General features: G+C 38.6%; 1 protein-coding gene, 1 long non-coding RNA gene and 1 other non-coding gene across 11 annotated transcripts in view; 1 reads left to right on the plus strand and 2 right to left on the minus strand.

Moving 5' to 3' along the window:
* Positions 1-13599, minus strand: part of RC3H2 (ring finger and CCCH-type domains 2) — a 21283-nt gene continuing 7684 nt past the window's right edge. For 3 of the 9 annotated variants that reach the window (XM_086858422.1, XM_086858423.1, XM_086858424.1), the window contains exons 3-21: positions 12196-12313; positions 11517-11750; positions 10505-10680; positions 10202-10402; positions 9689-9821; positions 9326-9444; positions 8844-8956; positions 7959-8267; positions 6970-7184; positions 5604-6031; positions 4978-5190; positions 3760-3915; positions 3266-3479; positions 3021-3105; positions 2420-2501; positions 2139-2273; positions 1493-1600; positions 931-1079; positions 1-321 (exon numbers count right to left, since the gene is read on the minus strand). In XM_086858422.1, coding sequence (XP_086714548.1) covers positions 123-321; positions 931-1079; positions 1493-1600; positions 2139-2273; positions 2420-2501; positions 3021-3105; positions 3266-3479; positions 3760-3915; positions 4978-5190; positions 5604-6031; positions 6970-7184; positions 7959-8267; positions 8844-8956; positions 9326-9444; positions 9689-9821; positions 10202-10402; positions 10505-10680; positions 11517-11750; positions 12196-12313 — 3387 coding nt within the window. In that variant the 3' untranslated portion in view covers positions 1-122. The remainder of the gene's footprint in view (positions 322-930; positions 1080-1492; positions 1601-2138; positions 2274-2419; positions 2502-3020; positions 3106-3265; positions 3480-3759; positions 3916-4977; positions 5191-5603; positions 6032-6969; positions 7185-7958; positions 8268-8843; positions 8957-9325; positions 9445-9688; positions 9822-10201; positions 10403-10504; positions 10681-11516; positions 11751-12195; positions 12314-13599) is intronic. The other 6 variants (XM_086858425.1, XM_086858426.1, XM_086858430.1 and 3 more) reach the window with 4 other exon arrangements.
* LOC111937102 (uncharacterized) lies at positions 5641-6391 on the plus strand. Its single transcript, XR_002868421.2, has 2 exons — positions 5641-5731; positions 6206-6391. It is a non-coding gene; the product is annotated as an uncharacterized LOC111937102 (long non-coding RNA).
* On the minus strand, positions 9910-10023 carry LOC111937164 (small nucleolar RNA SNORD90). The gene has a single exon (XR_002868468.1). It is a non-coding gene; the product is annotated as a small nucleolar RNA SNORD90 (small nucleolar RNA).

The following is a 13599-nucleotide window of genomic DNA, read 5'->3' on the forward strand; positions in this document are numbered from 1 at the left end:
TGCATGACCCCAATATTATTTTTTTTAAAAAAAATATACATTATATAATATATATTATATATATAAAAAGCTAGTGTAAATGCTTCCATGGTGTGGTCACAAGCTGGAAAGATGAATGCCTTTCAGCTGTTAACCATCCTGCCATTTGCAACAGGCTTTAAAAAGTCATTTTTATCCTCAGACATAATGTGAGCAGTTTTCAAAATGAGGCTGCCAACACTGACTGATGTGCTGATGGGCAGGCAGCTTGCATTGCTAACAGATGTTGTGATCGGCTGACTGAAGCAAGAAGTTACGGGCAGGATTGTTTTCTGCTCCTCCCTGAGGAGAAAAATAAGTTACACAAATATTAAACAAGGACATGCACAAGTATCCGGAACTGAATTGTGTGCATTAAATAAATACTGACAAACTCATTTTTAGCAACAGGCTAAACATCTTCCTCTGGAATGGTATGCTCGAGATGTTAAAGTAGTCTGCCTCATTTTCAAAGGCTGCTTTACTCATTAAAGACTACAGAACATATAAACCTAAAATAGTGTATTTCAAAATCTACCTCTCCACGGAGATTTGTGCAAACAGTCCGCCATTTAACCTTTTGAAGTTTTTCTTAATTTCTGTTAACTATAAAAATATTCTGCATTTTTTGCTTACTGACTGTGAAAGGTATTTTGAACAGCTGTGACACATTTCAGTGTGTACGATTACAACGATGCATACGGACAATGGTACCAGCCTGGGACTTTCAGCTTTGTGGCCTAATTCTATTTCCTAACAGGTTCTTCTCGCTCCACCATGTACAAACAATGCAGATGTCTAATCCAAGTCTGAGCAGGTACGTAGTTCATCCTTATACAACCATGCTTCCACTATTCTGATGCTTCTGTTTGTCTAACACTGGCAGACACTGCTGTTTTGTCTAACACTCACAGAATCACAAGGTCTTCACCTAAACTTTGTCTCTTCTGTTCCATAGATTCTTTCTGGTGCTGCTTTAGCAGATGCCCATTCTCTACGGTTGTTCCATTGAGCAGCTGATCCTCTTGGGAGCTAATCCCTAGCTGTATGTCCAGAATCTCCTATAAGAGAAAAGGAGAAATGCCCATCAACTCTGTCCCTACCAGCTTTACGTTTTCCTATTAAGTTCCACTACATTATGCTAATGGAAACGGGAGTCTGGTCATAACACTCCTTAATTTCATGTCATACTATTGGAATGTCTACTTCATTTCACTAAAGGAAAAGCCAATTACTCAAAGTTGGCTATGAATGACAAGAATAGTATGAACTGTGAGCTGTTTTTAACTTCACCAGTATTAACTGCCAGGTATCTTAGTGAGAAGTACAAGACCCCAAGTGATAAGTAATAAGGGAAATGCTGGATGTTATTACTAGGACTAAAACCAAAAAGCTTTGCTATCAACATACTAAACTATAAAGACTAATGAGAAAACCCAGTGACCTCTTCAGACACACAGATTTTTGTACTCACTTCTATCTGTTCACCTTGCCCATCAGGTTCATCTGTATCGAGGGCTGACAGCTCCAATTCAATGTCTCGATCTGGCTTTGTGTCTGCACAGTCTTCAGGATAATCAGTCTAAAAAAGAATTAATATATTCTCTAAGTATCAAGTTGGCTTTTCACTGGCTTCACACAACACTAGAGTATTAAAGTGAAAACAGAAGATGCATTCCTAGCACACAACATTTCTACAATACAAGAGAGCTAGTCAGACAAAAATGAACTTCAGGAACAGACAACAAGGCTAAATTGAATCACAATAAAGTACTGAAACAGAGTGATAAAATGAATACTAAAGAAATTTGAGTCCATTGACAAAATGTTTAGATTTATAACACATACAAATAGACAAAAACTAATGATTGCATGAAAATGATTATCACATTCTTCCCACTTTGTAAATGCATGTTCAGAGCAGCAGCACAGCAGGTGCACCTGCCTTATCTCAGGGAAATAACTGAGTGCAACAACAGCGACTCAACTCGCACAGAATGTGCTATAAATATTTGTGAGTGTTAAAACCAAGTTTCAATTCTTAGTTAAAATTCATGTGCTTCTGTATATATATAAACACCCTCCAAGATTTGTTTCATCCCAATTACCCCTTTCTTTACCTCACCATTCCTCAAATCAATTTCCTTGCTTAAAAGGTTTAAGGTAAGACGACTGCCTTCATCTAGAGAATTCCACTTCTGCTGCATGGCGAGTGCATTTGCCTCTCTCTGAAGGAGTAAGGAGTTGCTTTTGGCCTTTGGAAAGAAACAATCAGTTACCAAACATTAAACCTCAACCATGTGCAGTCAGACAGCTACACTAAGAAAATTTATTTAAAAGCACTTAACTAAACAGTTTATTTTAAATTTAAAAACCCTCATGGTATAATAACCAGTCTTACCTGCTGTAATTCAATACTCAGTAGATCTCCAGTGCTGGAATGCTTTCTGTGACCAGACAAATCTGTGACTATAAACCTGTCCCTTTAAAAGAAAGAAGGCAAAACTGGAATTAAAAGCAAGTTCTCTAAATCAAACATCCCATAACTTCATTAGTCTATCAATTTTAGATTTTTGGACAGAAACTAGATGTGATTTAGACAATGTGTTCTTCATCTTCACTGTGGCTCAAAATACTTAAGGCATTGTATGAAGCAAACATCCTTATTTTACACATGGGTACGGTACGGCAAGAAAATCTAAAACTGCTCAAGATTTTGACATGACAACTTGGCAGTACCTGACTCCAGTTCTTTGATAGGTCTCTCAAGGGATACACTGCTAGTAATTGTGCACTATTATCTGCATTAAGTATTAAAAACTACACAAGCTTTAACCTAGTTTTTTCCAAAGCTTTATGCTGGATAGGTAAAAAGTCTTTTACTTTAAAATTAAGAATGTCTATTAATAGACATTGCAGATTCCACACACACACACTGAGGACTTTGAAGAACTGCAAGCTACAGAAAAAGCTGTGAGCAGAGCTTGGGAAGGAGTCCATACCGTTCTGCATAACGTGCTGAGGAGGCAGAATCTGAGCCATAGGCACTCCATCTTGAGTCTACAGCATTGACATAAGGGACATAATCTGCAAAAGAATTAAGATAGCATTCACTATCTTCTCTTCAGTGGGATATACATGTTCTTTAGCTCTTGGCATTTCATAGCTGTGGTAAGAACAAAGAGGATGAAATGCTCACGTTGTTTATAAATGATAAATTCTTATCACACAAAGCCTGAACTTGTACCTGATACACTGATGGGCTTAGTAGCACTTCCTTGGGAAGCAGTGGCCTGGATTGGATCTGTTGTGTGATAACCTGTGCGGGATGACCTGGAGATTGCACCCCACTTGGAGATGATGGGTCCATCACTAAACGGGATTATAGGATCTTCTTCCTTTGCCCTTCTCTGCGTTTCAAATAAATGCACTCTTCTTTTAACATCCCCACTGTCCAAATCCTACATATTTAGGAGACACAAGATACATGGACTCATTTGAGGTTATGCACATTCTTCAACTGGCCAGTAACTTTCTCATTATTGTTGCCTATTTACAAAACTGGGAAAGGATATTCCAAACAACTTCAAATGAGCAGAACTACTTTAAAATACTAATAATGGAAGCTATCACCTTATTATTTATTTTTTTTTTTAAAAAAAGGCTGGTTTAACCAAACAGAAGACACTTCAGCATGTAAGGATCATCACACTAATGAGAGAATATGCAGAAAACCCCTACCATTAACACGGCATTGGAATTGGCAATCACATCCTTGGGCTCTGAGTCGATAGCATTTATACAAGAGCCAATAGTGCCACAAGACCACGGTGAATAGTGAGAGAGATGGTCTTCCTCAAATTTAGTTCCACTCAAATCACTGACACTCTCTGAGAACTACAGAAAAGGGAATAAATAAGCAGTGAATAATAAAAACAGGGAATTCAGTTTTAAAATGAGAAGATAATTTAATTAAGTAGCAGTAAATGTATCTCAAAGTCAATCAAGAAGTTCCAGCATATTCAAGACTTGACTTGGGGACAACATAAGCTGTTTTGTCACATTTTAAACCAGTGCCCCTGGCAGCTGTCAGAGGGCAAACTCTGCCATACAAATAACTGCCTGGCCTGCCAAGATGAGAGACTGGAATCTGTGTTAGTGTCTGGTTTCTATAGGCACATATCTACAGTAACTTAACTGAGAGGAAGCCATGTATTTTCATTTAATGTATTAGCCAGAGGTAAACAGAAACACAACTTACAGCCCTCTAACCTGGGTGAAAATGACTAAATCCTGATCCACCTTGAATGCATGCATAAGGCACTTGAGGTACACCTACAAGATCTGATCTGAATAGTCATTCTTAACATCTCAAATATCACCAGCAAAACTGTCAAACCACAGCTAAGTGTGCTTGGCACAGTGGTTTTCAAATTAGTTTTTTGGATGCATCTAATTCAGAGAGACAGAATAAAATGTTTTAATGTTTTTTTCCTTCAAAAAACATTTTCTTCACTATTGCTATTTCTTGAGTTCCTCTTCTTCTTTACTGGACTTATCACAGAAGTACACAATGTCCTACCAATGCCTTTTGCCACTTCTAAGGGAATTTATTCTTTGGGACTTGATAATCACTTGAAGTTTGATTCAGGCTATTCATCAAATCAAAGCCATTTGGAGTATCACAGGCAATGTACTTCTTAATGGAAAACACAACTGCTGCTCCCTACACAAAAACCTGGAGGTTCACAAACCAGTTCAATAAAATTACATTTCATTTAGTGAGGCTGAATTGAATCATTTCACTTCTTGGCAGTCATGCTTAGCATCACCTTAATATCAAACTGAACTGCATCATTATTAGGTATCACTTTCCATTTGCTAGAAGATTAATTTAATTTTATGAACAATAAATGGTAGGTAGGAAATCTTTACTAGAAATATTAAATGGCATCTTACAGAAGCAGGAAGGGAAAATAAAGAGGTTCTCTGGCTTCCCACCTCTGTGCTGAAATCTACACTGAAGAGAGGAGAAGGTGGTGTTGGAGATGGTGTTGCCATAGGAAGGGTTGACGATACCAGAGGTGTTTTCTGTGTGTGGTACTGTGCCCATTGCTCTGGCTTCCGTCTCAGCTGCTCATCATAACCAGTCTTCAAATGACCACAAGGCTCCTAGAAAGAATAAATACAGGACTGGATAACCCCATCACACTAATCAGAAGGCAAATATTTGCACGGGACACATTTGGATCCCCAAATTTCCTAAGGTGGTCTGTAACCTACCACTGATACCACTTGAAGAATTTCGCAAGGTTTTGTAGGCCCATGTATAGCAACTCAGAGATGCAATTAATTCAAGCAACGTATATGGGCATTAGAGGCAAAGGGGCTCTGGTCCTGATGCAGACTACAGTGGTCTGTTTTGCAAGCCCATTTTAAGGTTAAAAACAAAACAAGAACTTTGTCCAAGTCACATGTCTCTATCACTGTAATAAACAGGTCTATGCTAATTATTTACCAACTTTCCCATAATGACCTTCAGAACCAGCTCTGCATAGAACCTTCCCTTCCTGGCTCTCACTTACCCTTGGTAAAGGCACAGTCCTCTGCTCGTTTGGAGGTTGACAAGCCACAGAGTAATACCCATCCAGAGAGTTGTACCTCTCCCGTAATGATGGCTGATAGACAGATGAGTGCATCACATCCATGGGAGGTAAAGAATTGCTCCTAATAATATCATCTCGTGGGTACATCTGTGGGCGCCAGATGCGCCTGCTGTCATAAACTGGAGCGTACATTCCAGAGGGGACAGGAGGGACTGGTCCATACGGCTGTGGAGGAGGAGGCTGGTAGGGAGAATTCAGTCGATCTCGAGGGGGAAATGTACTGTAATGATCGGCATATGGCACGGAAGCAGGTGGGAGGGAGGATTCTGGAACGTTATTGGACCTCACAAAGCGAGGAACACAGGGAGCCACACCAGCTGGTACTGTTGGAGGTGCTGGATAATACCCTTAAAAATTGGAAAAAGGCATATTTAATACAACCACAAATGACCCAAAATTTTACACCTTCTAAAACTGTAAATAGCATTGATAAGTACCTTTAGAGAATGAGGAATCAAACTTTACAAATCTCTATCATGTTTCTGTAAATATCATTTCATGTATGACAACCACATTTACAGATGCAGTGCTGGCCCTTCACCAACTGGACCCAGTTTGGAAAATATTGCTCCTATGTACTGTGGTGTAACTATGGAACTGAAAACACAGGCTCTTCAGCGGTTCTTTATATAGGAAGTTTAAACAGTTCTCTCTAAAATAAAAATCGATATTGCTAAAAAGTAAAAAGTCTATAAATAACCATTTCACATTTGACTTATTGTTCTTTCTTTGGAGAGGATTGTCTGAACACTTCTATCTTTTGAAAGCTTGTGAATAACTCAGTGCTGTAAACCGCGATTGTTTGCCTGAATATAAACATGTACAGTGCAACCTAAAAAAGATAACTGGAACTTTCCAAAAACATTTGAGCAAGCACAAAGATGGGTAGGCCTCCCAGCAGAAGCATGCTATTCCTCTGAAATCCTGCCCATGGATACCCTTATGCATAGGCCATGGCAAGAGCAAGCCTAAATAAAAACAATTAAATGCTAACAAAGGAAAAAGCAGATGAAAGACCTTGAGGTTCAAGTTCTTCTGGAGGTCAAAGTATAAGCTGCATAACATACACAAAGGCAAGAACCACCAACACTGGGAGCAAACTGCATGTCCCTCACACACCCAGCAATTAACAAGATTAGTATTCCATTAAGTGAAGATTCAGCTGATATTTAATGAAAATAAAATAGCCATCAACAAAACAGACATGAAAGGTATCTCCCATAAAAAGATATTTTTCTAGAGAAAAGTTCAGAGCTATTTTTTAATCAATGCTCATCTCACTCACCTGTCTGTGGGTACTGTGGAACTTCGTATGACAGCTGAGTCCTGGGATCTTGGAAATATTGAACATTATCAGAATGTGGAGGGTAGACAGGTACTCTGGGAACAAACGGGCTGGATTTTGGAGGCACAGAATTAACTTCTGTTCCAATATTAGGAGGACCAGCTGAGGTAGCTGCTGCCTGGCTTACAGGAGTCTTGGGTGGAGAACCAATTTTACTGAAAAGGATTAACAAGAAATCATTAAGCAGATCTTCACTTATTTCAGTCAGTCACCTCTTTGTGCATACTCCCACGTAACATGGAAATCTGGGCCTTGTCATTTCCTCTGGAATTTTGTTTTTCATACCCCATACTGATGTTTCATTTTAGACTTTTTTCTTAGGAGAACTCAAAAGTGGGCATAAATGTTTTGATACCCTTTGTAAATGTATTCTGGTAAAGACAAAGGCTTTGAAAAGCTGTTTAGAGACTCAGCACTTCCTGTAGAATTATGAAAGAAATTTTAAGTGAAAACCCCAAAACTAGAAGGTTTCAAGGAAGTGCACACTCTGTGCATCCTTCTTGGTTTTGGGAGGTGCCAAATTTTGAGTACAATTCATTGCATGCAATACTATCCTTGTATGTAATAACCCAACAGTATGTAATGCACATATAATTTATTTGTATAACTTTTTATGTAATAACCCAACAGTAACTAAGATACCAGGCTGAGAACAACTGAGTAACAGATAAAGGAAGAGCTTTACTATTTTGTCTACAATGCACAGCTAAACAATGGGTTCTGACACCCTGAACTCACAAGCTTTGTGTGACTGTACCTGCACTGCAATGCAAGACCTTACACAGCTCTGCAACCACAGAGCACCAGCAATTACTGCAGGCCATGACCACATTCTCTGTTGGCCACCCACAAACCTCATTTATTATTTTAGATAATCTAAAAGCAGAATGTTCTGTTATATTGTCTTGATGTAAAGAAGAGTCACCTACCTTTCAGGAAGTGATTCTGTAGGGGACCCAGAAGCATTCTGGCCATTGGATCCAGTCTTCCCTCCCTTCTTGGTGTTCTCCAGAGCTCTCAGGGAGGTGTCTGCACAGCGGGGGATCAGCTGGGGAACTCCAGTTTCTAGATTTGCTATTCCATTAGTACTTGGCACCATCTTGCCCGTTGCCTCGGGGCTTCCTATGACAGAGATCACGTTTCCTGTTGTGGTTGAGACGGTGCTGTTTACGCCAACTTTATTTAGAAGGGGGAATGTTCTCACTGTTGCGCTGATTTTTTTGTTCCTCAAGCGATATCTACAAACATGTGCAAACACACAGAAGAAAAGATGGTATAAAAAGTGCTTATTGTGAAGTTTAATGGATTAGTAAAACTAGCAAAAAGAAGGGATTGAGAGGAACATGACACCAAAAAACTACAAACTTATTTTCAACAACTGGAAACCAAAATGATCTCTCCTCTTAAAAGACCCATTCTGCAGTTCTTTGAAAATGCATTTGGGTGAAAACAGCTTCAAGAATGCAGAGCTACATACTGTTTAAATACTCAGTTCACTCTTAATCAATTAAAATGTAATTAACATTCTCTCTTGCAGGCAATATAACCAATCTCTGAAAGACACTGAGTTTAGACTCAGTTTCAGGAAAGAAAAGTTTACCTTGTATGGGGTAAAATAAAAAATAAAACTGGAATTAGTCTGCAGACATTGCTTTGCTGTATCTTCAATTTCATATAAAGAATTGTCATGTTAAGAGTCACAAATCCCTCCAAATGAACGAATGTATGGAAGCGACTGTTTTCAAAAATCACTGTAGATTGCTTGGATTTAAATTAAAAGGAGGACAAAAAAGGAAAAAGTCTCCCACACTCACTTTTCAAGCTCTTCCTGAGAATGAGCAAATGTACAATTTGTTCCTCTTGGACACCCCCCTTGCTGTCGAAGGTCACGGCACATACTTGTTTTGTATTTGCTATTTGGTTGTGGCTAAAAAAGAACAACAAAAACCACCAGACATTCCTCTTACCATCTATCAGACATTCACATAAAAGTAGGCTTAAAATACAGAAAATACAACCATGGTACATTTTTACATTTTATATTTTTAATCAGAAAAACAAGGACACTCCTTGTTTAGGGGCTAAATTGTCCTTGTATGGATTTCACTATGGCCAGATCTTCTGCATTTCATATTCACAAACGTTAAGTTCTCAAAATCTGAATGCAGTAAATAACAGTATCATCAATTATCCCACAGGAAATGCCATAAGTATTTCAAATCAACAGTAATTTTTCAAAGTTGCATCTCTCAGTAAGTGTACATTAAGACATAATGCAATGATCAAGTCTGGTTACCTGTGGAGTTTCATGGCCTTTTCTACTGTAATTCTGAATGAAATCCACCAGCCCATGGACCACAGTCTTTACAGCGACCATTGCATTTTCCAGCTGCTCCCATGTTGGAGATGCTGCATCTAAAATTATAAAAAGCAGGATTTTCACCCTTTAAGTAATCCCAGTATCATAAATAAGAGGCATATCTTGTATTACTTTACAGCACCAAGTACTGGCACAGGACTCAGAGAGCCCTGAAGAAGCGTTTATTATGTTCATCAACTGAAATTTCAAAAGCAGGACTGGAGATTAGCATCTTAATAATTCACTTTGCTAGATATGAAGAATATCAAGAAAAGCTTAAAAAAAGCTTGATTTGCATACCTGGATTTGGATCTATGTTTGCCAGGAGTTCTAAATGAGGCCTCAGCCTGTTTAAGTTTGCAGGATCCCCCGTGCGCTGCAAGACAATTGTCAATTCTTGTACACTCTTAGCAAAAGATTCTGGAGATTGAAGCTGAAAATAAAGGGAGCGTTAGTGTGCTGCATCTTACAACTGATAGTTACTAATCTTGAAAAGATATTAATTACATTGGTTTCTAAATGCAATATACAGTGTCTTCAGATGGCATATAGAGAGGATCAGTGGAGAGAAATTTTATTTCTCAACTCAGAATCTGCCCTATGAAGCTTCATCATAAGACACCAAAAAGTTAATTAAAGTACTTCGTATGATGAATATGCTACATCAGGGGAAAAAAATTCAATCTAGTTTTAATTAATATTTGATAGGATTATGAACAAAAAGTTAATTCATTAAGTTCTTTGATTTTTATTGTAACGTTTAAGAGTCAAAACTAATCCTACAGAGATACTAAAATCATCCTTTTGACAAACCTTGTCAATAATGGATTGCATGTGTGATTTATGTGCCAGGTCTCCATAAAGAAGAGAAGACCACTGTTCTGGTGATATTCTAAGTCCTGCTTCCATGGCAATGTGAACAATTTGGGCATCATGCTCTCTCCGCAAAGCCTCGTAACTCCGGAACTCTTCTTTAAGTTGCATCAGAGAAGAATCTTCATCTCTTTTAGTGACCTAATAAATAGTAATAGTTAAACATTCCTTCTTTAACCAAAAATCTCCACATGCATCATAATAAACAGCAGCACAGCACAAACCACAATTGAGGTGTTTTACCTTAAAGCATGATGCTCTATACAGTAGCTGCACAACATGACCAATGCTTGTTTTAGAGGCCTGAGGAAATCTTGGTTCCAGCCTTTGCACAACAAAAAGTACCAAAACTTTTCTTGAGAGTGCAGAGCCATCTTCCAGTGCCAGTAATACAAGTTTCAGTGCCTCCTCTTGCATAGCTTTAATGTACAAAAATGAAAGTTAAATACATTCCATAAAACAGCAAGTCTACTGTGTTTGAACAGATAAGCAGAAGCATCCAGATAATCTTGAATGTAATTCCTTACTGTTTTTCATTTTACTAAAAAAGAAGCTTTTAAAGAAAGTTGTTAGTTTAGAAGAAATACTTAGAACCACTCTAAGTGCAGCAAACTTAGAGCCAAGACTAACTTCCAGTAATAAACACATCAGTAGTGCAGTTTTTATACTTTTCTCTACTGTGCGGTCTTGTAGCCATTGTCCTTTTGGACACCTCATCTGTGACACACCATGAAACTATAAAATAAATATGGGAACAGTACTGGAATGCTACCAGCAGTTACCAGAATCAAGAGAGGACAACTTCTGTTTTAGAGAGAATTTTCTTGCTTGCTTTAGCTGCATTGTTAACCATGAGTTTCTATCAGAGATATGAATCATTATAAATTTCAAAAGTATGTACATCTGAGGTTAGGCTGATTGTATAGACAGCTATTCAATTCCAATCACAGGCAGCAGGACAGCCAGCCTGCTACACTCCATTACAAACTGTGCACAGCGTGTGCTTACTGACTCCTCTTTGCCAGGATTTTTGAAATACTTCCTCCCAATTTCAAAGAACATTTAATGGAGTGGCAGAGGAAACAACCAAGAACTTTAAGCCAGAAGATTTTTCTACTATTTGGGGCTTTTTTCCACCCCCTTCTCCTTTCTTCCTCACAGAACATCTTCAACTGAACAGAAGAAATTTCAAAACACTTTTGTAAAGAAAAGGTACTGCTAAATATATTCTGATGCAGGTGTCCAGGTCCCTTACCTGGTCCTAGAAACTGGCACCCTCGTGCCCTGACAGCAGCCCAGAGATTGGCAGAAAGCTGCTGAGGATTTTGGTGCTGCAGGATGAGTTCTGTGACAGTTCTCTCTCCCAGCGACCGAGCTGCCCTCATGGCTCTGACCCGACCCTCCTCCTCCACCAGCTGACAATTCACCAGTGTCACAAGCTTCCTCTGCATGGGACGGCTCAGTGCACTCTGATTCAAGCTTGCAACACCTTCAGAGAAAGGGAGAAAAAGCAGTGCTTCTCATCAAATTCATCCAAGTGAGACAAAAAAAAGTCTGTTTAACAGTATATATATCTTTCTCTTGGACTTGGATACCAGTCACAGGTACCTTCCCTTCTTTTAGGCAGCTCTGTGTGATCCTTTATCAAAAAGAACTTTAATTAAAATCTTAAACTGACATCAAAGCCATCCTTTGGGGAAAGTTCAGCTTTAGTACAAAGTTAGCCCCAAGGCAGTATTATTAAATAGAGTATTTTGTAAACTTAAAAAACCACAAACAAGTGTCACAAGTGTGAATAAGCTTTAAGAGACACAAGGCAATTTTATTACAAAAATAAGAGTATTATCTCACTGACATTTACAATCAGTGCTGAAAAAACACAAAGCTGTTAAAAGCAAGCTACATCAAAATTCCACTATTCAGCAGAGACTCACCTTTTCCTCCACTTAATGGCTTTAAGTAGAGTGCCAAATCCTCAACACATTTCTTTGCTACTTCATAATGTTTGTTCTCTCCTACATTACTCAACTTTACTGTCTGATGATCAGGTACCTAAAAAAATGCAAGGGGGAGGAAGGGGGAGAGGAATTACGTACACCTGGCTGACCTCCCCGATGGTACCCACACCACCATTAATTACATAACACTGCAGATGTGCACTGCTCTGAGAGCAAGGAAACACAGGACCCACCCAGGGCAAGTACATGGCATAAGGAACAACAAAACGGGCCCAAGATGAGGATTAGGGTGATGAAAGATGGTTTTTGTTATTACTCAACACTTCAAAAACAGAAGTAGGGTAGAAAACAATAACCAACATCTAAAAGATGAAGAACACAAGATCTGAGGAGGTGATCGGTATACCAGATCGGCATGATTTACTACTGACACACAAAGGAAGCTATAGGACAAAATGAACTAGTGAGATTAAAATAAAGCGAAGTTAAAAAATCATTTAAGCACCATTTGGGCATGCTGAAATCTTCCAAGAGAAGCAGGAAACTTAACTTGGTGGAAAAAAACTTGAAGTAGAGTAACAAGGTCAGATAAGGAAAACGGAGGGAATGCTAGTCATAATAAATTTATTGTTTTAAATACATTGCAAAAAGTTAGGAAACCATGAAAATAAATGTTGTAAAATCAAGACAGTGATCTGACACATAAAAAAAATGAAAGGAACACGTGAACTTGAGAAACAAAACCACTCTAACAGTGTCATTACCAATAGCTGTGTCAAGGTGTGTGCAGGACATTAAAAAGTGAAGTAAATAACATCTTACTGCCTCCACCAAGGTGTTAGAGAGAGAGTAACATGAAAAAGCATATGAATCAGCATAAGGGGAACAGACTTATTTAGTCTCCATAAAGTGCAGTACTGATTATATAATCACTGTTTTGCCACTGCTACGAGACAGCGCAGGGAACATTCCTGGCCTGATTAGCCAGTGTCTGCAAACGCAACTGAAAAGCCATCATCAGGCATATTTGAAAAAAAAAAAATTGTATACACACACTTCTGGAACTTGGTTAAACAGCCACTTCCAAACATGTGACATTTAGGAACGAGATTTCTCAGAAGGCTAAGATGAACGAGTGCAGTCTGCAGGTTCACTCATTCTACTGACTGTTGGGACAGATAATTGTCTGTTTCCCAACGGGGATTTTTCTCCAGTCACAGTTCAAGAGCCTTTTAAAATCAGAATTCAGGCTACAATTAGAACACATTTTCATTTTATGAGAAATGGCCCTGAAATGGTGCAGTTGCTTTTAGAGTATGTATGGACTCCTACAGAGGCCACAGTTAAGCCTTACAATTTATTTGGGCTAAAAAGAGGAAG

The sequence above is a fragment of the Cyanistes caeruleus genome, chromosome 20 (assembly GCF_971803275.1).
Source record: "Cyanistes caeruleus chromosome 20, bCyaCae1.hap1.1, whole genome shotgun sequence".
NCBI lineage: Eukaryota > Metazoa > Chordata > Aves > Passeriformes > Paridae > Cyanistes > Cyanistes caeruleus.